Below are 26023 nucleotides of genomic sequence, written 5' to 3' on the forward strand. Positions count from 1 at the left end.
GGACTGGGGGCAAGAACTTTGGGTTTTGATTTGGGTGGGGAAAACCTCAGGTCCTTCAGAGTCAGGTTTTCACCACCTGTGCCAATATGACATACCTAATAAATTCATACCTTGAAGAAACTCCAGGACTCAGAGTTTAAATTGTGTTGGGTTTGTTATGTGGAACCCTGACACTGTGCTTCTACTACCACTGGACCACTTTGGCTTTTACATCCTCTTCTGTTCCTCCTTCAGGCCCTGGTACTTCTCCAGTTTTCATGCTCCTTTTACCCGATTCAGTTAAGACTGAATGAGAAACTTCCTAAGAATGTTTAAGAATGGAGGACAATTAAGGAGTGGAACAGCTTGCCTTCAGAAAATGTGCGTGTTTCATCACTGGGACTCAGGAAGCGGAGAATAGATGGGGGTGGGGCCAGTCAGAGGTGGGATTTGCTGGTTCTCAAAACTATTCAAAAATTCTGCTACCATTATATGAACATCTCTGGAATAAATATAAGATATATTGTAGATTGGTGGATATACCACGTGGATCCTAAATATATTCTTTTTACTTTATATTTACTCTTTTTTGATTGTTTACTATATATCAGTCTTGAGAAAGTTAATGAAGATAATAATGTACAATGTAAAATAAAATAGGTGGCAAGCTGAAAATGGAAATAATAGGGGATAAAGAATTGAAAATATATGTGAGGATGAAATGATTTTGATATTGAATTAATGAATTGAAATATGAAATGGAAACTTAACTAAAGATTAGTGGAATGGATAATCATTTGATGTGATATTAAATAAGAAAATGGAAAATGTAATTATGACTATGTATAAATGTTGTAGTCTGGAATCATGTTACTCATGTGAAGAGATGTGTAAAAAATAAAAAAAAACCTTTTATTATAATAAAAAAAATAAAAAAGAATTCTGCTACTGATTCTCCAGAAGTGGTCAGAACCTGCTGAATACCACCTCTGCCCCAGAACTACCTGGTCCTTGTTTACCACCGTGATGTGATACTACACTTCCAAAGATGAGGGGGTGAAAGTTTTGTGGCTCAGAGGTCTAAGGAGAAATTTCCTGACAGTGAGAACATTAATCAGTGGAACAACTTGCCTCAAGAAGTTGTGAATGCTCCAACACTGGAGGTTTTAAAGAAAAGATTGGACAACTGAAATGGTATAAGGTTTCCTGCTTGCACAGGAGGGTTGGACTAGAAGACCTCCAAGGTCCTTTCTGTTATTCTGTAATACCATTGATAGGTCTGCCATCCAAAGCTCAATTCATGGCCCTCCAAGTCTAACAATCTTTTATTCTTGGTGATCTCTCACCCTTTCATCCGAACCAAACAACATGTCTCAGCATACAGTTTTAAATCTGGTAAACCCAAACCTCCTTTTTCTTTATTGTCTTGCAATGGTGTGTACTTAATTTTTGGTTTTTTCCCTCTTTCCACATAAATTTAGAAATCTGCCTTGGTTATTCCTGTTTGGATTATTGTAATATGCTTAGTTGGGGCTGCCCTTGAAAAGTATCCAGATGCTTCAGTTGGTATAGAATATGGCCATGTGAGCGATTTTGTGCACCCAAAGAAGAGTGTGAGTAACACCTTTGCTCCATGAACTGGACGGGGTGCCAGTTTGCTTCCAGGTCCAATTCAATGTTTTGGTTGTGACCTATAAAGCCCTACAGGCTACGTACAGTATCACCTTCATCCCATTAGATTGGCCCATCCCACCTGGTCAGGCAGGGATGTTATCCTGTGGAATATTCTCCCCTAGAGGTAAGGCAGGTCTCCACTCATCTGGCCTTCTGAAAAGGAGTCAAACAGACCACATGGCCTCATATGGTGAGCTCAAAGAAGCATGTGGCATATGTTTTTTTAGGAACAATAAAGGAGCAAGTACCTGGCATTATGAGGAAAGACACACCAAAAGTAAATTTCTATTTTATTTTGACAACAAATGTTCTTTTATATTCAGATCTGGTCTTAAAAAAATAATATAGCACTTGGGGATGAAGATGCAACCAACAAGACCAGCGCTGGAAGACAAGATGGAGAAGACCTGCACAGCCACCATATACTTCCCCTTGGTGCTCAGGTAGGTAGGTACGAAGGATATCCAGACGCTACAAAAGACCAGCATGCTGAAGGTGATGAGCTTGGCTTCATTGAAGGCCCCAGGTAGATTCCTGGCCAGGAAAGCCACTGTGAAACAAATGACAGATAAGAAGCCCATGTAGGCAAGGGTAAGGTAGAACATGGCAATAGAGCCTTCATTACATTGCACAATCATCTCTGCAGATAGCGAGTCCATGTCCAACTCAGGGAATGGGGGAGAAGTGCCCAGCCAGATGCTGCAGAGGACAAGTTGAACAACAGAAAATGAAAGGATCATAGAATTGGTGAGGCTTTTCCCCAGCCATCTCTGTACTTTATTTCCTGGTTTTGTGGCCAAGAATGCTAACACCACTATGACTGTTTTTGCCAAGATAGTAGAAATGGCAACTGAGAAGATGTTGCTGAAGGCTGCTTGTCGAAGAAGGCAAGTGGCTCTCCTTGGTCGGCCAATGAATAGGAAGGAGGTCAAGAAGGAAAGCAGGAGAGAGATGAGGAGGATGTAGGAGAGATCCTGATTGTTGGCTTTGACTATGGGAGTTTCTCGGAATTTAATGAAGATTCCAAAGATTAAGCCTGTTACCAAAAAGCAGAACAAGGCAAAGGAAGCTAGGACAATCCCCAAATTTTCTTGATAGGATAGGAAAGTTTCAATCCTAGGTATACAGTTATCTCGGTTGATGTTTGGATGCTGATCTGCTGGACATTTGGTGCATTTTACAGCATCTGAAAAGAGCAAGATTAACATGTACCTCAATGATGTTTTCCCACCAGAGGGAAGTTTCTGAACTTTTCTCATCAGCTGGAGTTCAACTAGTGATTGTGTGGATTCATGTGATGGAGAAAGGTTATATGCAGAATTGCTTAGGAAATTTAAGTAGTGTAGCACAGAAGGACAAGTAGCCAATATCTGAAGCATTGAAGGAATGCGCTGCTTTCCCCCACTCCCTTTCTGCTGGCAACTAAAAAGACCAAAGAAGTATTTTTTTTAGTTGATACAAAGGTTTGCCACACATTCCTAGGGTGAATTGTGTCTACTTTTAGAGGCTGCACCATTTGCCAAAGAGATTCTATGGACTACCTTTTACAGTGAAATCTGACCTGATTCTTTGAATAGAATAGAATAGAACAGAACAGAACAGAACAGAACAGAATAGAATAGAATTCTTTATTGGCCAAGTGTGATTGGACACACAAGGAATTTGTCTTGGTGCAAATACTCTCAGCGTACATAAAAGAAAAGATACATTCATCACGAATCACAAAGTACAACACTTTAACAAATCATACTAGGAAACGGTCAATATAGATCGTAAGGATACAAGCGACAAAGTTACAGTCATACTGTCACAAGTGGGAGGGGATGGGTGATAAGGAGTAGATGACAAGATTTAACAGTAATAGTAGTGCAGACTTTGTAAATAGTTGAACAGTGTTGAGGGAGTTATTTGTTTAGCAGAGAGATGGCATTTGGGAAAAAACTGTCCTTGTGTCTAATTGTTCTGATGTGCAGTGCTCTATAGCGTTATTTTCAGGGTAGGAATTGAAACAATTTATGTCCGGGATGTGAGGGGGTCTGTAAATATTTTCACAGCCCTCTTTTGGACCTGTGCAGTATACAGGTCCTCGATTGAAGGCAGGTTGGTAGCAATTGTTTTTTCTGCAGTCCTAATTGTCCTCTGAAGTCTGTGTCTCCCTTGTTGGGTTGCAGAACCAAACCAGACAGTTATAGAGGTGCAGATGACAGACTCAATAAGGAAGATATTTCACCAAAAAATTCAGCTACTGCTTTTAATTTGTAGACTGGCTGCTGGGGAAGCTCCTTTAGTACATTCTCCTTGCAAAAAGCAATCCACTTAGAACAAGGAGATGGTGAGGACCTCTATCTAAAAAGCCATTCCTTTGACTGCTGGATAACCCTGTGTCTTTATTCTCCCACCGAGGTCAGGAAAGTAACACTAATGTATTTTGTGTCCTTGGGCATCTCTGTTGAGGGCTGATTGACAAAAAAATGTTCAGTTTTAGAGTTCTTCCTGTGGCTCCAGCTGGAAGGAAAACTCTTCTCAATTTTACCTACCTATAAAGAAATGTTTCATCTTTTTTTATTCAGAGATGAATAAATGAATGGAGGGAGGGAGGGAGGAAAGAAGGCAGGCAGGCAGAAAGTAAGTAAGTAAGTAAGTAAGTAAGTAAGTAAGTAAGTAAGTAAGGAAGGAAGGAAGGAAGGAAGGAAGGATCCAATGTTGTATTTGTAGGTGAACCTATTAAACAAACTGTCAACGTTCCAATTTAAACCCTTAATACAATTCTGAACTCCAAGACAAAGTCCATCAGAGTAAGAATTTATTAGAGAAATATTGGCACATCTGGAGAAAACCCTAAATTGAATTCCCGCACTTTCCCTCCTACACACTAAAACTCACACCCTGCCCCATTTACTGACCTTCATGTCACTTGGCCCAATCAATCTCCTGTCTCAGTTGCCGCCAAATTTTGATCACTCCCCCCAGGTGCCAGCAGCTTGTCCTTGATCTCTTGTGAAAGAATGTTGTTATGGCGAAACTCCCTTTGCTATTCTCCCATTCCAACAGCTTGCCCATCCCCCATTGTGGTAGGCCTGAAAATCTGTCCCAAGATGGATGCAGGGTTGACACAAACAAGTTCAGTCTTTCACTCATATATTAGTGGACCAAGGAAGAGAAAGGAAAGGAAGGGAAAGGAAAGGAAAGGAAAGGAAAGGAAAGGAAAGGAAAGGAAAGGAAAGGAAAGGAAAGGAAAGGAAGGGAAGGAATGGGAAGGAAAGGGAAAGGAAAGGAAGGGAAGGGAACAGAAGGGAAAGGAAAGGAAAGGAAGGGAAGGGAAAGGAAAGGAAAGGGAAGGAAGGGAAGGGAAGGGAGGGGAAAGGAAAGGAAAGGAAGAGAAGGGAAAGGAAAGGAAGGGAAGGGAAGGAAGAGATGGGAAGGGAAAGGAAAGGAAGGAACAGGAAGGGAAGGGAAGGGAAAGGAAGGGAAGGGAAGGGAAAGGAAAGGAAAGGAAGGAACAGGAAGGGAAGGGAAAGGAAGGGAAAGGAAGGGAAGGAAAAGGGTCCAGATTTTTGCATTTCTCCAGCGATGGCTAATAAAATGGAGGAGGCTGACCAGTACAGAAGATAAAGATAAAGAAAAATGAAGAGCAACATATGTCATTATCATCCTATCTTTTAATAACATGCTCCCAATTTAAACCCAAGATTATTTCCAGCACATATTATGTTATACATATTAAAATAAATTAGTTTTTTTTTAAATCCGAGCTTAATGCTCGTCAAAATAATAATTTCAGAAAAAAGTCAGGGTGTTTCTTCCTCCCAAAAGTCTGTCCTTTTTCTCTGGTGTCACTCACCTTCCGTGGTGGAGATGGTTCCTTCTGCACAAGGGAGACAGTCATAGCAGCAGATGGGCTTCCCTTCCTGAGCCACCTTCATGAATCCAGGATGGCAGTTTTCCACACACCTGGAAGGAGGAAGAGGCTGAGGAAAGAGAGGAAAAATACACAGAAAATGAACTTATTGCACAGGAAGAAGGTTTTTGTGATCTCCAGTTGAAGATATAGATTTGACTAACGAGAAGCCAATACACAATGTCAGGTTTATCAAACTAGTTGAAAAACATGTTCCTTCTCTCTTTCTATTCCTTTTAATGTTTTCTACACAGTATAAATATAGACTTTCATTTTACATTTACTGTAGATATGAAATTTATCAGGACAGGCTCTTTTCTTTGATTATGTATACTAGGTGACTTGCAGGACAAGCTCAATCTATCTCCCTTTCCATAGATTCTATGAAGAGTTTGTACAAAAATGGAAGACTATATTTTTCATGACCATCTGAATAGCTGATAAAGAAGAAGTTGGCTCTTTTGAGAGCATGATCAGCTGACATGGAAACTCAAAGGCACAGAGAAGAATCTCACCACACCTCAAATGTTTAATCCTGTTTTTGTAAACTTCGGTGGAATAAAATAATTATTACTCTCACCTTGTTCAGCTTTTCCACTTGTGTGAAACTCTTCTGGTCAATGAAAATTTTCAAATCCTGGGATGCCTGTTTTTTTAGACTCCCAGATTTCACTCTCTTGATGGATCTATTGGGAAAAATTACCCAGTTCACAATGTCCAGGTCAGCTGTCAGATCTCCTTTCTCATCCAAATATACACCATCAATGGAATTATTGTGAAATTGGGGGCTTTGAAGGAAGGGGTGAAGCTGGAAAGGAAAAGAGAGAAAAAGGATATATATAATTTCTTTGAAAAGACCCCCTAGTCTCTGTCTCTGTCTCTTTCTGTTTCTATTATTCTCTCTCTCTCCCTCTCTCCCTCCCTCTCTCTCTCTCTCTTTGTGTGTGTGTGTGTGTTTTCTCTCTCTCTCTCTCCAAAAAAACAGGTCATATTTTGATTTTCCAACTTGGTTAGGATAATATCAATAAACCTAGGAATAATAACAGCTGCTCATCTAATGTTTTGCTATAAACATTAGAATGATTATAAAGGACAGGAGTTTAGATATCGGACAATATTCTTGTTCTCCCTGCTTTATGAGAACAATGCTAATAACAAAATTCCCCTAAAGGCAAGCTCCATTTTTTTTTATTTCATTGATGTTTGATTAAAATAATATTAATGTAAACTAAAACTTTTGGCCATTCAGAGGGCTGAGATTTTAATTTGACGGTTGTTGTTAGAGTTGCATCATATTTCCTACTTTCCTTTTTTGTTCTCCAGCTCTTCTGTGGTGAAGACCAGAGATCTAGCACAAGAAATATCTCTCGTGAGTCAAAATATTAGTCCAAAATGTTTGTTCCTTACAGTCCTTACTTTCAGTGATCGGGGAGAATTGCCTATTGACTCCCACCATCTAAAGCAGAGGTGTCAAACTCATGGCGTCATGGTGGCATCACATGATGTATAAGGACTTTTCCCCCTTTGTTAAACTGGGCATGGGTGTGGCCAGCGTGTGATGCATCCGGCCCATGGGGCAGGCCTGGTCTAAAGTGTAACCTTAAATTTGCCTCCTTGGCACAAATGTAACACTATAGTCAGGTCAACATGTCAAAAATGATGATCTAAGATCATCCACACAGTATATAAGACCAAATGTCAGCATTCCAGAAAACCTCCACTCCAACAAATAACTCCAAGACGGACATCTTCTCAAAGGTTCTTTTTATTAGAGTAGTAAACTGGCACATCTGGGAAATCCCGAATCTGAAAGTTCCAGGTTTCCTTGCAATAAGTAAAAAATTACAAATCCATCCCCTGCATCCATCATTGCATCACATGCCCCAATCGCCATCTTTCCCAACTTGAGATGTCCTCTCAACCAGGTGCAGAAATAACATGACCTTGACTTAAAAGAAGAATGCTATTATGTCTAACCACATACATTCCAAGCAATTCCCCCCTCCCATTTCCCCAGGCTCAAGAATGTGGCAGTGTGGAAGCGTCTGGTGCTAATATGGCTTCCAAAGCTGACACCAAGTACTATTGCTATATTGCGGCCAAAATACAGCTATTAGAAGATATTTGAATGGATGAGATAAAAGAATGGCTGAACAACCAAGATATGAAAGCATTTTCTTTGAAAACAATAAAAAAAGAGAGAGAATTATTGCAAAAAGCAGGATCAGCGGGTATCGATAGAAAAATGAAGGGATTGGAAGGTTGGAGTTGGGTTGGGACAGAGTTTCATGATAATTAAATTTGTTAGAATTATAACCTAGGCATCCTAGCTTACAAAACTGATTTCCATCTGCAGGGGAACAATGATAGAAAACAATTACCTGCCACGCCTTCAGCCTTGAATCTTCTCCCTTCATGCCCCTGTTCCTCACTGATCTCTTGAATGGGGGTATATAAGCTGAATTTAAGGCCCTTCCCACAGCCAAGATGGTGTTGTAAATGAGGTAGCTGTCTAAAGCCAGAATCTGATCAATCTTCTCTTTCTTTAGAGACACTAAATCTTCTCTCTGTCTGCACCGCCTCCAGACTTTCACTGAAAGGGCATCCTTAGTGGAGGAACATCTAAATATTTTCTTCACAAAATCATGCATAGATATATGAAAGAGATGTAAAGCATCATAATCTGCCCATTTCTTCTTCTGTATTAGAAAGGAAAAAATGCCGGCCACATACTTAAAGGAAAAGATACGAAGCATCAAATTGATACTGAGATCCCAGTGAGCTTTGGCGATCCAGACTTTTTCTACAATGGGTTCTAGAATGTGTTGAAGTAACACTTGTACAAACATCATTCCTACCTGGAATGAACTTATCTCCGAACCATAAACAAAGACATTGACTTCTCTCCACTTGTAATTTTTTTTAAATGAAAAGAGCATGTAAGCTGCATTTAGGGGAAAGGTTTGATGTATAACTGCACAAATGCCTTTCCTTAACATCAAAGAAGACATCATCCTCATGAACCTCTCCCCCTGGTCAGTTTCTGGAGCAAGCAGACCAACCAAGGTCCATTGGAAATAGAGGAGAAGCTGGACCATTCCTGGGTACTGGACTCCTACAGCAGGGAGCATTGGGTAAAAGAAAGGAAACTGAGTTTTATCCATCAAAATCTGAGAAGCAAGACTGTAACTGATCTGAAAGGCATAGAAGATGGTAGTATTTTACACATTTAACAAGTAAAGTGCTATTTCACTCATTTCCAAAATCCAACCTTTCTTTTCATTTACAGGAGAGGACCCCTGATGGAAAGTTGCATAATTGAAAAGTGTCCCCTGAGAAAGACACACCTGTGGGATTTTGTAGGTGCTCAACATGGTGGAAATCTGGACAGAGATGCCAGTCTCAGCTTCTTCCAAGACAGCTACTGTGTTTCTCTGCCTTCCACACCTGTAATTGGGCACATTGGCCTCCCCGTGTGAAAGGAGATCCAGCAAAGCATCTGAAGTAATTTCTATCCTGAAGAAATTTTCATAGATATTATAACCCAGGGTGACGTTGGGTAAGAGATGGTCACTATGGTTGATGTCCTCAGTGGCAAAAATGAAGGGCACAAATTTCCAATAATGTTTGGTTGCTTTTCTGCAGAATAGAATGGAATAGAATAAGAGAGTTGGAAGGGACCTTCTAGTCTATCTATGTCTATCTATCTTCTAATCCAGCCCCTGCTTAGGCAGCAAACCCTACACCACTTCAGACAAATGGTTATCCAACCTCTTCTTAAGAACTTCCAGTGTTGGAGCATTCACAACTTCTGGAGGTAAGTTGTTCCACTGATTAATTGTTCTCACTATCAGGAAATTTCTCCTTAGTTCTAGGTTGCTTCTCTCCTTGATTGGTTTCCATCCATTGGTTCTTGTCCTGCTTTCAGGTGCTTTGGAAAACAGCTTGACTCCCTCTTCTTTGTGGCAGCCCCTGAGATATTGGAACATTGCTATCATGTCTCCCCTAGTCCTTCTTTTCATTAAACTAGACATTGAGTTTGTATCTGTTGTGTGTATTGTTGCAGTTGAAGTTGAAAAAGTCATGATCAGTTCTGATCATGGAATGGATAGGAAATTGGATATGGGCAAACACTGTATCTTGATTGGGTCTGGATACTCGATAGCTCAAGATGAGATTACTTAACCTGTGGTGTACAGTAGAGATCCCAAATTAGAATCAGAAAGTAAGTTAGGAAAAGGATGAGATCAGGGTAGAACCCCTCCCTTTTCCAGAGAGTCAGAAATGTAGACATCACTGGTGGGTTTCCAATTTTTTTTCCTACTGGTTCTATGAGAGTGTGCTTTGCACACATGTACAGGGCTAAAAAACCGCCCTTTGTGTCAACACTGGTGAGCTGAGCTGTTCTTTAGCTCAGCTGAGGTGCAGGAATCCACTCTGCCATGCAAATTAGCTGAGCTAAAAAAACAATGGAATATAGGAGAGGTGATGGTGTGGGCAGGTGGCCAGCCAGAGGTAGTATTTGCCAGTTCTCCAAACTACTCACAATTTTAGATACTGGTACACCAGAACTAGTCCGAACCAGCTGAATACAACCTTTGGTAGACATTCATTGGAAATGGAGCAGCTCCAATGCAGTGCAGGAAGATTGACTTACTTAGCAAATTTTGTTGAAGGACTTCTATTGAAGTGCAGGGATTGAAACCTAGCCTTCATTGCAGAGAATACGCCACCAATGAAATAATCTCCGGACTTGTAATGATTGTCTGGGTCCACTTCGCTTTGTTCCAGAGTCAGGAGGCATTTTGCTTTGTGCATCGCACAGGCTCCCCATGGCCACCGAAGCAAAAGAAGTAGAAGTATAAACAACATGACTTGTGTTCCTGACTGAGCTCTCTCGGTCTGCATTTTCACAAAAAATGAGAAGAAGAGGTGGTAGAAACTAAAACCTCTTCCAGGACAGAAGTTTCAGAAACAGACAGGATCCAGCCAAGAAATAGAAAAACAGCCCTTGTTTGTACTAAAACCAACCCCTGAATCTCTTTGTTCTTTCTCCTGAGCCATTTATGCACCCAACATTTCTTTCTGTTTTAAGTCAACATTGCATTTAAGTCTGATATCAGCATCAATACATTTTCTGATGTGTTTGTGTTAAATTTTCTGAAACTTTGCAGAAAGGTCCCTTGGGATCTTAACATAATCTCAGCAAATCACTATGATTTGGGGAAATGCCCATGGAGTTTCTCAGTCATCCAGTTCATCGTTGTCCCAATGATGCTTTTTCCAAAAGGCAAACAAACTTTCTTGGGTTTTTTCCTTTAAATATTTTGCCTCTCATCCAAGAAGTTTCTTCAGCTGTTCAGAATGATTTGGATAATTGCAAAGAACAGAAACACCAGCTCTCTGAACCCTGAATAAGTCAACAAGCACATGCCCAAAGGGATAACTTGCTTCTTGTCCTGCCTTCTGGTGCTTTGGAAAATAAATTGACCCCCCTTCTTCTTTGTGGAAGCCCCTCAAATATTGGACTACTGCTATCATGTCACCCCAGTCCTTTTTCTCGCTAGACTAGCCAAACCCAATTCCTGCTATCGTTGTTCATATGTTTTAGTCTCCAGGCCTTTACTCATATTAGTTGCTCTTTGCCAAAATCTCAACATCTGTTTTGTAATATGGTGACCAAACCTCAATGCAGTATTCTAGGTGTGGCCTTACTAAGATATTATAAAGCGGTACTCATACTTCACATGATTTTGATTCTATGCCTCTACTTATACAACCAAGGATTGTATGAGCTTTTTTGGCTGCCACCATACACTGCTGGCTCATATTTAAGTGATTGTCCACTAGGACACCAAGGTCTGCTGGTGATCTTCTACTGCTGCACCATAGAGAATATCTTAACCTACTGCACTTCTGTATGGTTTGTCAATTGCACAGTGGCAGATAGGAAAGCACTCCAGAGGGTTAATGTCATTGCCCAGAAGATCATTGGGTTTTTTGAACTATTACCACTGGCAGATGGTACAGAATAATAAAAACAAGGACAAATAGGCTGAAAAACTTTTGGTTTTTCATGCCTAAGGGTAATGTGGGGTGGCCTAATTTGTGGATGTGGCTTGGTGGTCATGTGACTGGGTGGGCATGGCTTGGTGGTCATGTGACTGGGTGGGTGTGGCCATGTGGCCATGTGACTGGCAAACCAAATACCAGTGGTCCTCGCTTAATGGCCAGTTGCTTAGCAAGTGTTCTAATTTATGACTGACCTCCCCAGAGCTACTTGACCTGTTTTTGGAGTTTTGACAGCCATGCACGCACACACGCGCGTGTGCATGTGCGCACACACACACACACACACCCCTTCTAACCCTGCTGAAGCAGGTGGTTGGACTAGATATCTCATTCACTTTCTCCTCCCTCCCTCCCTTCCTCTTTGTTTCTTTGTTTCCTTTGTTTCTTTCTTTCTTTCTTTCTTTCTCTTTCTTTCTTTCTTTCTTTCTTTCTTTCTTTCTTTCTTTCTTTCTTTCTTTCTTTCTTTCTTTCTTTCTTTCTTTCTTTCTTTCTTTCTTTCTTTTTCTCTTTCTTTCTGTCCCTTCCTTCCATCCCCCCTCTTTCTTTGTTTATCCCTTTTCTTCCTTTCTCTTCCTTTATCTCTCCCTTTTCTTTCTTTCCCTTTTCTCTTTCTTTTCTTTCTTTTGTCTCTTCCTTCTCTCTCTCTCTCTCTCTCTCTCTCTCTTTCTTTCTCTCTTTCCCCCCTCTCTCTCTTCCTTCCCTTCCTCCTTTGGTCTCTCCTCTTAAGCTAGGAGACCCATCTGAAACACACACACACACTTCCAACAAGGTAGTCACCTGGCAGCATCGCTCATGACAAGTCTCCCAGAGTCCCAGGGACTGGGTGCAATTGTCCGTTCACCCCCGGTCCTGCATTGCCTGGGAAAGCTGGCAGGCAAGGCCTCCAGGTCCAACAAAGGCAGCCTGGGCAAGACTTCCACCCCTCCCTCTTTTGGGGAAAGGGCTGGGAACTTCAAACAAGGCTGCAGCCTCACCCACCGCAGTGGTTTGGGCTTTCCTGACTGCTTACAAACTTACCTTAACTCTCACAGCTGGTGGCAGAGGGAAAGAGGTGGTATTCAGCAGGTTCTGACCACTTCTGGAGAACCAGTAGTGGAAATTTTGAAAAGTTTGGAGAACCGGCAAATACCATCTCTGACTGGTCCCGCCCCCATGTATTCTCTGCCTCCAGAGTCTCAGCTGATTGGCTGGGTCTTCTTTGGTTGCTCTGCACAGGAGAAGGGAGCTGGAAAGCAGGTTAGTGGGGTGGGGAGGGAATGGGATTTTGCAGTAACCTTCCCCTGCCATGCCCACCAAGCCACACCCACTAAGCCATGCCGACAGAACCAGTAGTAAAAAAAATTGAATCCCACCACTGCTCAGAAGGATGGAAGGATGAGCCTTCGATCTGCCAAATTGCAGGCAGCTGGCAGTCATCAGAAGCATCCTGCAGTACTTCATTCTAACCACTGCACCACTGCGGTTCTGATGGTACCTATAGCCACAATTTGGTGTATGGGTGAAGTCAGAAAACTCTTGAAACACTGTTTTAAGGACCTATACACCCAGCATTACAGTATATTACTCGCATATTATTGCTTTAGATTCAAAAGTAAAGAGAAAGGGAGAAATGATATTGGTGAGACCATTAAGGGATAACTATGAGACCATGAAGGAGGACTACAGACAGTGGGGTTGTCAGGGCTCCAACAAATCCACCCCCATTCAAATCATAAGTCTCTAGCCGTAGAGTAAAAAAAATGATTTATTAGGAATGGCCATGTTGGCATCAGCTGGGTGCTGCCGACACTAAAATACATCATTTATTTCCCCCTTGACCCTGGCCTTCCCCACTCCCCCTGGATGTATATTCTCCAATGGGACACATCCATAGCCAAGAGTCATCAATCATGCTCTCCAGTAACATTTTTGCATGCCGACAACTTTGGGCTACCAAGGTGATTATCTGAGGCATTTGAAAAATGCACTGTTTCCCCCACTCTCTTTCTGCTGGCAGCTAAAAAGACCAAATGAGTATCTTTTTAGTTGACAGGTTTTTTTGAAAGAATGTACAGGCAGAATGCCAAGGACATCATTTCTTTCAGATGAGTTCCTTTTAGGAGGCTAATCACATTGTCTGTGTTTCTCAGAATCTGTGTTCACTACTTGAAGATCTCCCAGCCTTCACCAGTCCCTTTCTTTCTCAATGTTTTATGGCTGTGTTGACAGCCAAGTTTCCCTGTGAAAGACCCTTTTGGGGAATTTGCTGCTTCAAAAGGCAGATGATCAGTCCAGTTTGTATCTGACAGTTTCTAGCAAACAATTGAAAAGAACTAAGAGAGAACTAAGAGGACAATGAAGAGGAAAAACCAGTTTGAAACAACAAGTTTTCTTCCAAGAAATGGATGGCAATAGTTCCTCTGTCAAAGAAGTAAAAGAAGGAGCAGTGGTCAGCAGCTTGGCCCTTTATGGAACAAGCTTATCTTAGGTGTTCAAAAAGAGTCACTTGACTTCTGACAGCCAATAGAGGAAAAGGAAGGTTATGTCAGGTTTTGGGTGGGAAAAACGTTGAATCTTTGGAGAGAGTTGACTGGGTCTTACAATATAACTTGTTATAATAAAATAGGCTTGGATTATCATTGGTGTAGTTGCCTCTCAGGTTATCCTAATGTCCTCGATCAATTCCACTGTACAGATATCCTGATACACAGTACCTCCTGTTGAGAGTAAACTAACTTAAATAAAATTGACTGGATAGATCATAATTAAATTTATGATAAAAATAAACTTTTCTGGTTTTCATACAACTGGAGACTCTTGAACAATAAATAAGAGCTTTATTATGGAGCTTTTTCAAAAGGGAATTCTGTGCTCATTGGCAGAGCCACAGAAGACATTGTTCCTAGGAAGGCTAGGGTTTATATATAGTTTCAAATATATAAATTTCTGCCCCTTCCCAGATTCACAATCTATCCAGCTACACATCACCCTAGGCAACACCCTATTATTGTAGCATACGATCTATTTCCTTGTCCTGTTTACATTTCCAGTAATCTCCATCATTAACATGACACTGGGCAGCATGACCTGCCAAATATATGACCTTTTACAATGTTATAACATAACATACAAAACAATACAGAGAATTCTTATGTAATATTCCAGTAAATTGCCTTAACACAGAAGCTAAAATTGGCATTGCCATTGCTTTATATTTTCACAGGTATAATGTTACATATCACAGTAATGGATCAACTCAAGGGAAGGGAATGATGGATGATCCTTGAACAGAAGAAATGTGTCCAAAGGTGTAAGGTGAGAGGCAAAAAAGTGGTGCCAGAGGTCTGTCCTTGAGAAAAAAGATTAATAACAACATTTCTTTCTATTTTACTTTTATCATTAACTGCTCCTTTGTATTCAGATTTGGTCTTAGTAAAATAATGTAGCACTTGGGAATGAAGATGCAGCCCAGAAGACCTGCACTGGAGGCCAAAATGGAGAAGATCTGCACAGCCACCATGTAATTCCCTTTGGTGCTCAGATAGGTGGGCACAAAGGAGATCCAGACACTGCAGAAGACCAACATGCTGAAGGTGATCAGCTTAGCTTCATTGAAGGCTCCAGAGAGGTTCCTGGCCAGGAAAGCTACCATGAAGCAGATGGCAGACAAGAAGCCCATGTAGCCAAGAGCAATATAAAACATGGCAACAGATCCTTCATTGCATTGTAATGTGATCTCTCTAAGCTGAGACTGCATATCAGAGTCAGGGAAGGGTGGAGAATTCCATAGCCAGAAAGTACAGATGGCAACTTGGACACTAGAACAAGAAAGGATGATGGAGTTGGCCAAGCTTTTTTCCAGCCATCTTCTCACTGTGTTTCCTGGTTTTGTGGCCAGGAAAGCCAGCACTACCATGATTGTTTTGGCCAAGACACAAGAGACAGCAACTGAGAAGATGATGCTGAAGGTTGATTGTCGGAGAAGGCATGTTGCTTTTCTTGGAGGACCAATGAAGAGGAAGGAGGTTAACAAGGAAAGAAGGAGGGACAGAAGGAGAATGTAGGAGAGGTCACGGTTATTGGCTTTGACTATTGGAGTTTCTAGATATTTAATGAAGATGGCAAATATTATAGTAGTAGTGAAGGACAAAAAAAGAAAAAAAAAAAAAAAATTATTCCCAATATTTCTTAAAAAAAAAAAAAAAAAAAAAAAAAAAAAAAAAAATTTTTTTTTTTATAAAAATAAAAATAAAATTTTTAAAAAAATTAAATAATTTAAAAAAAAAAAAAAAAAAAAAAAAAAATTGCTCACCCTTGATTGGCTTAGAGCTGAAACCATCAAAATAGTAAAATAAAAATAAACATTAAAAAGGTTTAAGAAAGTGTGAATAATTCTCTTCTTGATTCATAAAGAGTATTATTCACTGTTTCTTAAACTGTTTTCCATCAGTAGAATGGAAAAAAGGGCACTGTGGTTCAGTGACTTAATAACACTGAAGATGGTCTCTGTTCCAGTGGTTTGAGCCCTAGCACTAGCACTGCATGTTGAGGTGAGTTCCCATCCCTTGCCTCAGCTTCTGCACCTTATAGTTTGAAAGCATGTTTATGGAAGTAAATTAATAGGTAAATTTCTTTGGTGGGGAGATGAATTGGTGCTCTGTACAGGCAGTCAGATTCCTGCTTTCAACTTTCTTGATTGCAACATCTATTTGTGAGGCAGTTCCAGGGAAGGGAGGGGCCCTGTATTCTTTCTGGTAATGCTAGCTCATCCTCCTGTGGTACACCTTATTCACTCTTTCTTAAACCAAGAAAGAGCAAGAGTGTATCTAATGGAAGTGGTACACAGGCAGTCAAACTACTATTCTGCAATAGTATTGTGGTGTCCTAGCCAATGTAACACCACATGATAACAATAACAACAACAACAATATGCGAAGTAAGTGATTTTTCTGAATGAAGGTCCTGCTCGCCTTAAACAAAGTTCCAAGATTCAGTTGAAGTAGCAAAAATGAAGTAGCAGTTGAAGTAACAAAAATGGATGGAGCTGTTCTGAAATCACACATACATGCATAATAAATAAAATAAACTTGCTAGTAACAAGGGTGATTGAGAAAAATGTCTAGTTTAGGTGTTTACTAGAAGGCAAGTAAACTGCACCCAAACTGGGTGTCTGGGTTCCGATGGATGCCCTAATTAATTCATGAGCCTCGAGCCAAGTTTCAAAAGAATTCCAATTATTTAGTAGGAGCAACATGTCAGCACTTTTCCCAAACGCAATCAGCTCTGTCCTACGTAATTTACTGTTCATTTATGACCCTGTTTCCCCCTCCACCCAGGGTGTGTCATAAATCACATTCTCCAATGAAGCACTTTCACAGGCTGTGGACAACACGCCTCTCCAGCTGGGCTTGGTAACTTGAGACACAATCTGGAGACAGGTATGTGTGTATAGTGCTTCTGATCATAGCAACGAACTGCTCCATCAGATCTCCCCCTCCTTCTTATGGCAACTCGAGAGCAAGCCAGGAATGCTTTACGAGTTGACATGGGGTGAAAACCATATTGATTAAATATTGGTAAAACAAACTTCTCCAGGATGGAATTAAAAGCAACAATGAATCCCAAAATATAGAAAGTCCCTAAGCTGTCTTGTGTCATCTGATATCAACACAAAAGATGGGAGCCCTACTTCATTTGTAGCATGAAATATGACATATGCAATAAACATGGAGGCAAATGTCATATTTTCTGTACTGTCTCTGAAAGACCAAAGGTTAGAAATACCCTTCCAAAAGCCCCTCCATGGAAACTATCTGATTTCCTCCAAAGGTGTTTCCACCCACCTTCCTGAGTGGAGATGGTACCTTTTGCACAGGGAAGGCAGAGGTAACAGCAAATGGATTCTCCTTCCTGGGTTGCCTTAACTAATCCAGGTTGACAACTTTCTACACACCTGGAAGGAGGGAGGTCCTATGCAAAGAAAGTAGGGACATTAAAGGAGAAACGTGGAGAATAATCTATGGAAAGAGAACGAACATGAGTTTGATGTAATGGTGAAGACAACTGGCTAGAAAGTGGGAGGTTATGACTTCTAGTCCTGCTTTAGGAATAACTTTTAGCCAATCACCTTGTCTTAGCTCCAGGAAGAGGCAACAGCAAACTATTTCTGAAATCTCACCAAGAAAACTGCAGGGGATTCTTCAGGTAGTTGCCATTAGTCAACAATGACTTAAAAGCACTTATCCCCTTTCCAAAAATTGAAAGAGAAAAAAAAAATAGTAACAATTCCAGTCAATCACCTGCTTTGGGTTTAATCTGGATTACTTTGGGACAACTTACAAATTGGGCTATACTCATTGGATTTCAAGTCTTAACTTGAGAACCTCAATAGATGCTTTCAACTATTGGATTTTCTGATTCAAATCTGAAGCCTCCAATATTAATGTATCAAACTTGCAGCATCACATTGTTGTCACATGATGTATCATGACTTTTTCCCCCTTTGCTGAACTGGGGTTGGGCATGGCCAATTCATGACGCATCTGGCATGAGTTTGACACCCCTGCTCAAATGGATCTTTAAACCCTCTTTAATGACATGTATATTACTTCTTTTTGCCTCTTTCCTCCTCCATTCACTTTCTGATCTTTGAATTTTCTTAGTTCTGATTTTAGAATTTTAGAGTTCAAGTTCTTTAGAACATAAGTCATCTCTCCATTTGTGATAGATGAACTTCCAAGCAACCTGAGGCACCCTGATTTTGAATATCATATTTCTTCTGTACAATTTACTAGAAGAGCTGGGGGAAATCCTTTCTCTTGAAAGTCAACAATTTGGTATAATCACTCAAGACTTCATTACAGAATTAAAAGTTTTTGGAATCTGTGAAATGGAAGGCACCCATTTTTTCCTTCCTTGTTGAGCCATTTCAGTTTTGCAAAACCATCCTGATCAAGAGTAAACTTGAGATCTGGGGATCCTTGCCTTTCTAGATCCCCTAATTTCAGTTTGAAGAAAGAATTGTTGGGGAACATAATCCAGCTCATGATATCAAAGTCAGTTGCTAGCTCTCTATTTTCATCCAAATAGACTTCATCCATGGAACCATTGTGAAACTGAGGGCTTTGCAGGAATGGGTGAAGCTAGAAGGGAAAAGAAAAGGATGGAGAGCAATGATAAAAGAAAATATCAATAAAGATTCTCAGTCATCCAGGTAGAGTTGTCTGGAAGTTGAATCATGGCAACTGGATTTCTTTCGTTTTTTGTTTTGAAAGATTTCACTGCTTAAGCAATGAAATGTTTCAAACAAAAAACGAACAGAAAACAATATTTGTAGCCCAGGATTGAACTGTGGAATTTTGAATGCTCTATGAGTTTGATTGTTTTCTTGCAGAGATTTCATTACCCAATTCGATAACATCTTCAGTGGCACAAAAGGAACAACCTGACAAGTTCACCTTTCATCCCCTGGTACACCTTTGACTGCTCACCAAGCCACACAACAAACACCATCATAAAGTTTGCAGATGACACGACCGTGATTGGTCTCATCTCTGGAGAGGATGAGATGGCATATAGGGCAGAAGTAGAGAACCTGTCTATCTGGTGTTCACAGAACAATCTGTCATTGAATGTCCATAAAACCAAAGAACTGATTATGGACTTCAGGAAACTTGGACAGGATCATGCCCCACTCATCATCAATGGAGAACGAGTGGAAACTGTCCCTACGATCAGATTCCTTAACACCCATATTTCAGCTGATATCTCCTGGTCCCCTAACACCAAGGCCATAGTGAAGAAGGCTCAACAGCGGCTGCACTTCCTGTGGGTTCTCAGGAAGAACAATCTGGATAAGAAGCTGTTGCTGGCTTTCTATAAAGCCTCTGTGGAGAGCACTCTGATGTATTGTCTGGGTGTGTGGTGTGCAGGCTCCACAGCTGAGGACAGGAAAACTGTACAGAGGGTGATAAACATAGCTCAAAAGATCATTGGTTGCCCTCTGCCCTCCCTGGAAGACTTCGCCAGGTCCCACTGCCAAAGCAGAATCAAGGCCATTATAGAAGACCCCTCACACACTGGCAATTATCTTTTTGATCTGCTGCCGTCTGGACAGCGTTTTAAGTCAATAAAATCCCACACCACTAGACTAACAAATAGTTTCTTTCCCTGGGCCATCCGAACCACAAATAAACACAAAGTCACTACCTCATTAAGATGTGAAAAAATGTGAAATCTCAATACCCGATTCAGTTGTATAATAACATATTACAGTACAATCCATCTCTTGTGTATTATACTCGGCTAAGCGTTACAGTCAGTGTTGGATGTATATTTTGTGTATATTTGTAGATATTGTACTCTCAAATTGCAAATGGAGACGTGGGTACTCTATCTTTCTTATCTTCATTTTTAAGTGCTTTGGTTTTATTGTATTGCAAACAGTTGCTGGGGTGTATCCACAGTTTCGTTGTACAATGACAATAAAGTTCTAATCTTCTAATCTTTATAGTGAAGAATTCATTCCAACATGAATTGAGCTGTAATTGTATTTTAATATTTTTACGACTTCTTATATTATTGAATTTTTTAATGGAATAGAATAGAATTCTTTATTGGCCAAGTGTGAAAAAATGCTTTTTTTTTTGTTTCTTTTAGGTGTTTGAACTAACTTGGTTTAAGCTTAGAAGGTAAGCAGAGTTGGATCTGACTAGTAATAGAATAAAGATAAGAAGTAATATGAATATAAAATAATAGCAATAGCACTTAGAGTTATATAACCCTTCCCAGTGCTTTACAGTGCTTTACCCTCTCTAAGTGGTTTACTGGGTCAGCATATTGCCCCCAACAATAATAGTAAACATTTGAGGAGAGTCAATTAGAAACCTGCAGGAAACATCCCCATGAAGTCCTCAGCAATCAAAGGGACTTGACTTGTTGATTTCCTAAGAAATGTGAAAATTAAAGATTTTAGACATATGCAGATTTGAGCTTGGAGAAAAATGAGCTGGGCTTAATCTCAAGGATATACAATTAATTGACTTACATTAAGTGACTTATACACTGCTTCACAGTGTTTTATAGTCCTTTCTAAGCAATTTACAGAGTCAGCATATTGCCCCCAACAATCTGGGACCACATTTTATTGACCTCAGAAGGATAGAAGGGTGAGTCAACCTTGAGCTGGTCAGGATCAAACTCCTTGCAGTGGGCAGAATTAGTCTTCAATACTGCATTCTAACCACTGTTCCATCATGGCTCTAAATTGAACCATGGTTAATAGAGCTTGGATCCCATCACTAGTGTCCTTTAATCCTACTAAGTCTTCAGGCAGTAGAATCAATACAAGGAACTTCTGACTTGGATACAGGTCATAAAATTTGAGGTTCTTGTTGAATTTCTAGCATGCTCAAAATAAATAATTCTTGGGGAAAGTTGTTCATGTTACAGATTTATATATTTGATTCATGGCTTAGGACCAGGTTATCTGAGGGAACATCTCTTGCCAGTGACTTCTACCCAACCCATCAGAGTGGGGAGGCAGGGAATGTTGTGGGTCCCATCCCCGAGGGAGATAAACCTGGTGGGATCCAGAAGAAGGGCCTTCTCCATGGTGACTCCATATCTCTGGAACATCATCCCACAGAGATTAGAATGGCCCCCTCACTAATACTCTTCCGAAAGGCACTGAAGACTTGGTTCTGCCAGCAGGCCTGGGGAACCCAGAGTGGGATGGAGACCAGAGTGGGACGGACCCTGAGATGGGTTGTGTGATCTGCTGCTATCATGGTGGAGGGTGGGAGTTGGGGGGTAATTTTCTATTTATTCATTTTCTCAGATATAGTTCTATTGTACTTTATTAATTTATTTGATTCTTTATGTTAGTTTTAAAAAAAAATATGGTTTAACATTTTGTAAGCCGCCTCGAGTCACCATTGGTGAATGGGTGGCAATATAAATTCAATAAATAAATAATTAAACAAACAAAAAAGGAATAGAGAATACCTGCCAAGGCTGAAGCAGTTGACCTTCCAACTGGTATTTCCTGTTTCTCATTCTCCTGATAGACTTGGAGAAATACGCTACATTTGTGGCATTTGCCACAGCCCAGAGAGTGCTGTAAATGTGATAACCATCAAGAGACAGGATTTTTTCATAAATACTCGGGGGAGGGATCCTCAAATCTTCTTTTTCACGGCACCTTGTCCATCCTTTCACAGCTCCAGCTGGCTTTGAGTATAAACAATGAAAGCCTTCATCTACAAATTTCAGAATGGAAGAGTAAAGGAGTGGAAATTTGTCATCTACTGCCCACTTATGCCTGTGGATAAAGAAGGATAAAAAACCAAAGAGGGAGGGGAGGTACTTTGGAGACTTTAAGTCCAGGCTAAAATCCCATAAAACTGTGGTGATCCAGATCTTGCCAGCCTCAAGCTCGACAAACATTTCCAACATTACTTGAAGAAAGAATATTTGTCCAAAGGAGGAATCTGTCTTTACATAACAAACTAAAACATTGACTTTCTTCCATTTGTTCAAATGGCCAATGAACTTCTCAAAATCCTTCAAAGAAAAGGAGGTGCCCAATGAAAAAGCAACACAAATGCTGTTCTTTGTAAGCATGGGAGTCAATGTTCTTCTAAATCTCTCTCCATTCTCAGAGGTTGGAGCAACAAGACCTATCAATGTCCACCTAAAAAACAAGAGAACTTTGATAATCCCGGGATATTGGATGCCTTCCCCGGGGAGCACTTGGTAGAAAAAAGGAAAGTGATTTTTATCATTCAGAACTTGGGATGCAAAAGCATAACTGACCTGAAAGGAAAATGACAAACTTTGGATCAAATCAGAGGAACTACCCTTAGACACAACTTGCCTTCCTTTAGGACCAGTTCACATCCCTCACACCTTCTGCATGAGCCTTGATGTAGGATTTTTCTTTCAAGCATTCCCAACATTGGCTCCTAATCTAGACTGTGGCTGTGGTGGAACATAGAACACAGAATAATATTGAAAGGGACCTTGCAGGACTTCTCATCCAACCCCCTCTCAAGCAGAGATCCTATACCATTTCAGATACATTGTTGTCCCGTCTCTTTCTGAAAGCCTCCAGTGATGGAGCACCCACAACTTCTGAAGGTAATCCGTTCCATTGATGGTTTGCTCTCACCGTTAGGAAATTTCTCCTTAGCTCTAAGTTGCTTCTCTCCCTGGTTAGTAATGGGGAGAGAAGTGGCTGCTTTCATCATTTCAGTTCTTCCTGATTGTGTGCCATTTTAGATAGAAACAACCCTTCAAATTTTGTAGAGAAATCCATGAGTTGGATTTAAACTGAGAAGCTGCCAAGGAAAAAAAACATACAGATGCACAGGAAACACACCTGAGGAATTTTGTATTGGCTCAATATGGTTGAAATATGGATGGAAAGTTTAATTACATCCCCTTCAAGGACAGCCAGTATGTTTTTCTCCTTTGCACAGTTGTAGTTGGGAACATTGGCTTCCCCAGTCGAAAGCAAGTCTAGCAAGGCATCTGAGGTGATACTTCCTTTGAAATAATTGTCATTGATAGTGTAGCCCAGGGTGAGGTTGGGTAAGAGATGGGGATCTTTGTTGATCTCCTGAATGGCAAAAAGGAAGGACAGAATTTTCCAGTGTTGTTTGTATCCTTTCCTGTCAATAGATGTGCATCATATCACCATCAAGAACATTACTGTATCTCTTCCACTTTCTAAAATGCCCCTCCCTCTTCCATGCAAAGCTAAAATTTATCCAGTTATTAAAGCTAATGCACTGTTGCCACCAGTTGTTTATTTTGGTGAATGTTTGAAATAAATGATGGTTTTCCTCATGATTCAAGTGATCTGGGCAAATGCCTGGATTCTAAAAGTTTTGAAGCAGAACAGAAAAAAAGCCACTGGAATTCTTGTTTCATTGTCATTGTATTTCAAGCACACAAAACTCACATTTCCAATATATGCTTGTCATATAACATCAATAAATGAAATGGCCCTGACTGAACAATTCTCAAAATTCTGTTGGACCTGGACACATACAGCTTGTCAGGTGGTGCTCCATTCGAGATTCAAGAAAGAAAAACTTAGACTCTTTAGATTAGAGCAAAGAAATCTTTTACTGAAAATGAAGTGGTAGCATCAAATAGAATTCTGAATCTAAGAAATTAGGCGCGCAGATCACATATACAAAGTGTTGGAAACGTTCCCACCCCTCATAGTCCAAATGAGTCTTCCAATTAAAAGTGGTGAATATGATCATGTGAGCATCTTCAGGTGGTGATGAGGCCTCTGTCCGTTGACCTTGACATATTTTGATAAAGATTTGCAGCTGCGCAGAGAAAAGAAAGCTAATCGAGGAATAGAAACTTAAGAGCAGGAATTTATACTCCCCCCCACTCCTCATTTACACAACACAGGAATGTAACACCTCCAGCTCTCTTTCCAGACATATCCCCTCCCCCCATTACTTATGGCAGCCAAAAGATGCAAAGCAGTAGGAAAGATCTTGAAGGCTGACATTCGGCCCTCCTAGAAAAAAAAAATGTTAGTCCTGTAAGAGAGAACAACATAAAAGACACTGGTTAACAATCATATACATTTCTAGGGTTTATCAGGATACTTTGTGCAAAAGTCTTTGATCAGCTTAGGGGCTCTAACATCTTTCTCATTAACCCACTCAGCTTGGGAAGATGGGAAATGTTTCCAAGCTACGAGGTATTGGAGACGACCCCTCCATTTACGAGAGTCCAAAATCTCTTTAACTTCAAAATGTTGTTCACCCTCAATCAGCAATGGTATAGGAGGATCAGTCTGGGTTGGTCTCAAACTAGAAGTGTGTTCAGGTTTCAACAAACTAACATGGAAAACCGGGTGAATTCGTCGAAGAGTTTTTGGTAATGTCAATTGGACTGTCACAGGATTTATGATCCGTTCAATCGTGAAAGGACCTACATATTTAGGACCAAGTTTCTTCGACTTTTGAGTGGTTTGTAAGTATTTGGTGGACAGGAAAACTTTGTCACCCACTTGATAGGTCTTCTGTGGAGTTCTCTTTTTATCTGCAAACTTCTTATGAGATTGATGTGCATCATCTAATGCTTTACGGGCAACTGGCCAGTTAAGTTGGAGTTGAGATATCCATTCGTCTAGCGACTGGATGTTAGGTCTTTCACGAAGAAGCTCAGGTATGGGTAAAAAGTCTTGTCCCGACGCCACTTTAAAGGGGGTGAACCCAGTACTACTATGGACAGAATTGTTGTATGCCACCTCAGCAAATGGCAATAAGTCAGCCCAATTATCCTGTTGATAATTTATGTAACATCTGAGGTATTGTTCTAGCACTGCGTTAGTCCTCTCACAGGCCCCATTAGTTTGGGGATGGTGGGCGGAGCTTAAGCCCTAGGCGGAGCCTATTTACTTCAGGAATTCCCTCCAAAAGCTCGAGGTGAATTGAACCCCTCGGTCAGAAATTATACATTCAGGAATGCCATGCAGTCTACAGATATGTAGTATAAATAGTTTAGAGAATGATTTTGCCGAGGGAATCTTAGAGCAAGGTATGAAATGCACTTGTTTGGAGAACAAATCGGTTACTACCTAAATAACCATGTGTCCGGTGCTCTCGGGTAACTCTACTATAAAGTCCATAGAGATTTCCTTCCACGGAGCTGTTGGCCTAGCCACATTTTATAACAGACCTGCTGGCTTACCAGGAGGCCTTTTTGCTGATGCGCAAACTGAGCAGCTAGCCACATAAGTCTCAATGTCCTTTTTCAATGAAGGCCACCAGAATTGTCGCTTAACAAGGTGTAAGGTCTTCACGAATCCAAAGTGACCAGCCGCTTTAGAGTCATGGGCCTGTTGCAATATTTGGCTTCTCAATGTCTCTGGTACATACAGCTTCGCTCCCATCCAGGCCAAACCATCTCTAATTGTACAGTTGTTCGAATGCGTCAGAAACCATCCATCCAGTTTTAGGGCTTCCTTTAATTGCGCCATCAGATCACTTGACAAATCTGCTTCTTGCTTCTTCTTTTGCGCTCTAGTGACCACCGGGGCGGCTAGCTGTTTGGATGAAACAATAGGCCGTATAACTTCCTGACGAACACTGTTATATTGAGGCAGTCTAGATAAAGCATCCACCATAAAATTCCTCCCTCCAGGGATGTACTTCAGTGAAAAGTTGAACCGCTTGAAATACTGGGCCCACCTAACTTGTTTAGGAGACAATTTACAAGGTGTTTTTAAGGCCTTCAAATTCTTATGGTCAGTTCATACCTCAAACGGGTGTTTCGCTCCTTCCAAGAAATGTCTCCACATCAATAGGGCCCAACGAACTGCAAACGCTTCCTTCTCCCAGATGGCCCACCTCCTTTCAGTTTCAGTCAGTTTGCGGGAGGTGTAGG

General features: G+C 40.7%; 1 protein-coding gene across 1 annotated transcript; it reads right to left on the reverse strand.

The window, feature by feature from the left end:
- Positions 1-1943: 1943 nt before the first annotated feature.
- Positions 1944-15281, reverse strand: LOC113429576 (vomeronasal type-2 receptor 26-like). Its single transcript, XM_087948594.1, has 5 exons — positions 15187-15281; positions 8899-9190; positions 6255-6359; positions 5495-5621; positions 1944-2839 (listed from the first exon to the last, which is right to left on the reverse strand). The coding sequence occupies exons 1-5, from the start codon at positions 15279-15281 to the stop codon at positions 1944-1946; spliced, it is 1515 nt and encodes a 504-aa protein (XP_087804720.1).
- Between the last annotated feature and the right edge of the window lie 10742 nt (positions 15282-26023).

The sequence above is a fragment of the Notechis scutatus genome, unplaced genomic scaffold (assembly GCF_049901735.1).
Source record: "Notechis scutatus isolate UNSWTSFEM ecotype Mainland unplaced genomic scaffold, rNotScu1.2 NSCUCTG21, whole genome shotgun sequence".
Taxonomy (NCBI): domain Eukaryota; kingdom Metazoa; phylum Chordata; class Lepidosauria; order Squamata; family Elapidae; genus Notechis; species Notechis scutatus.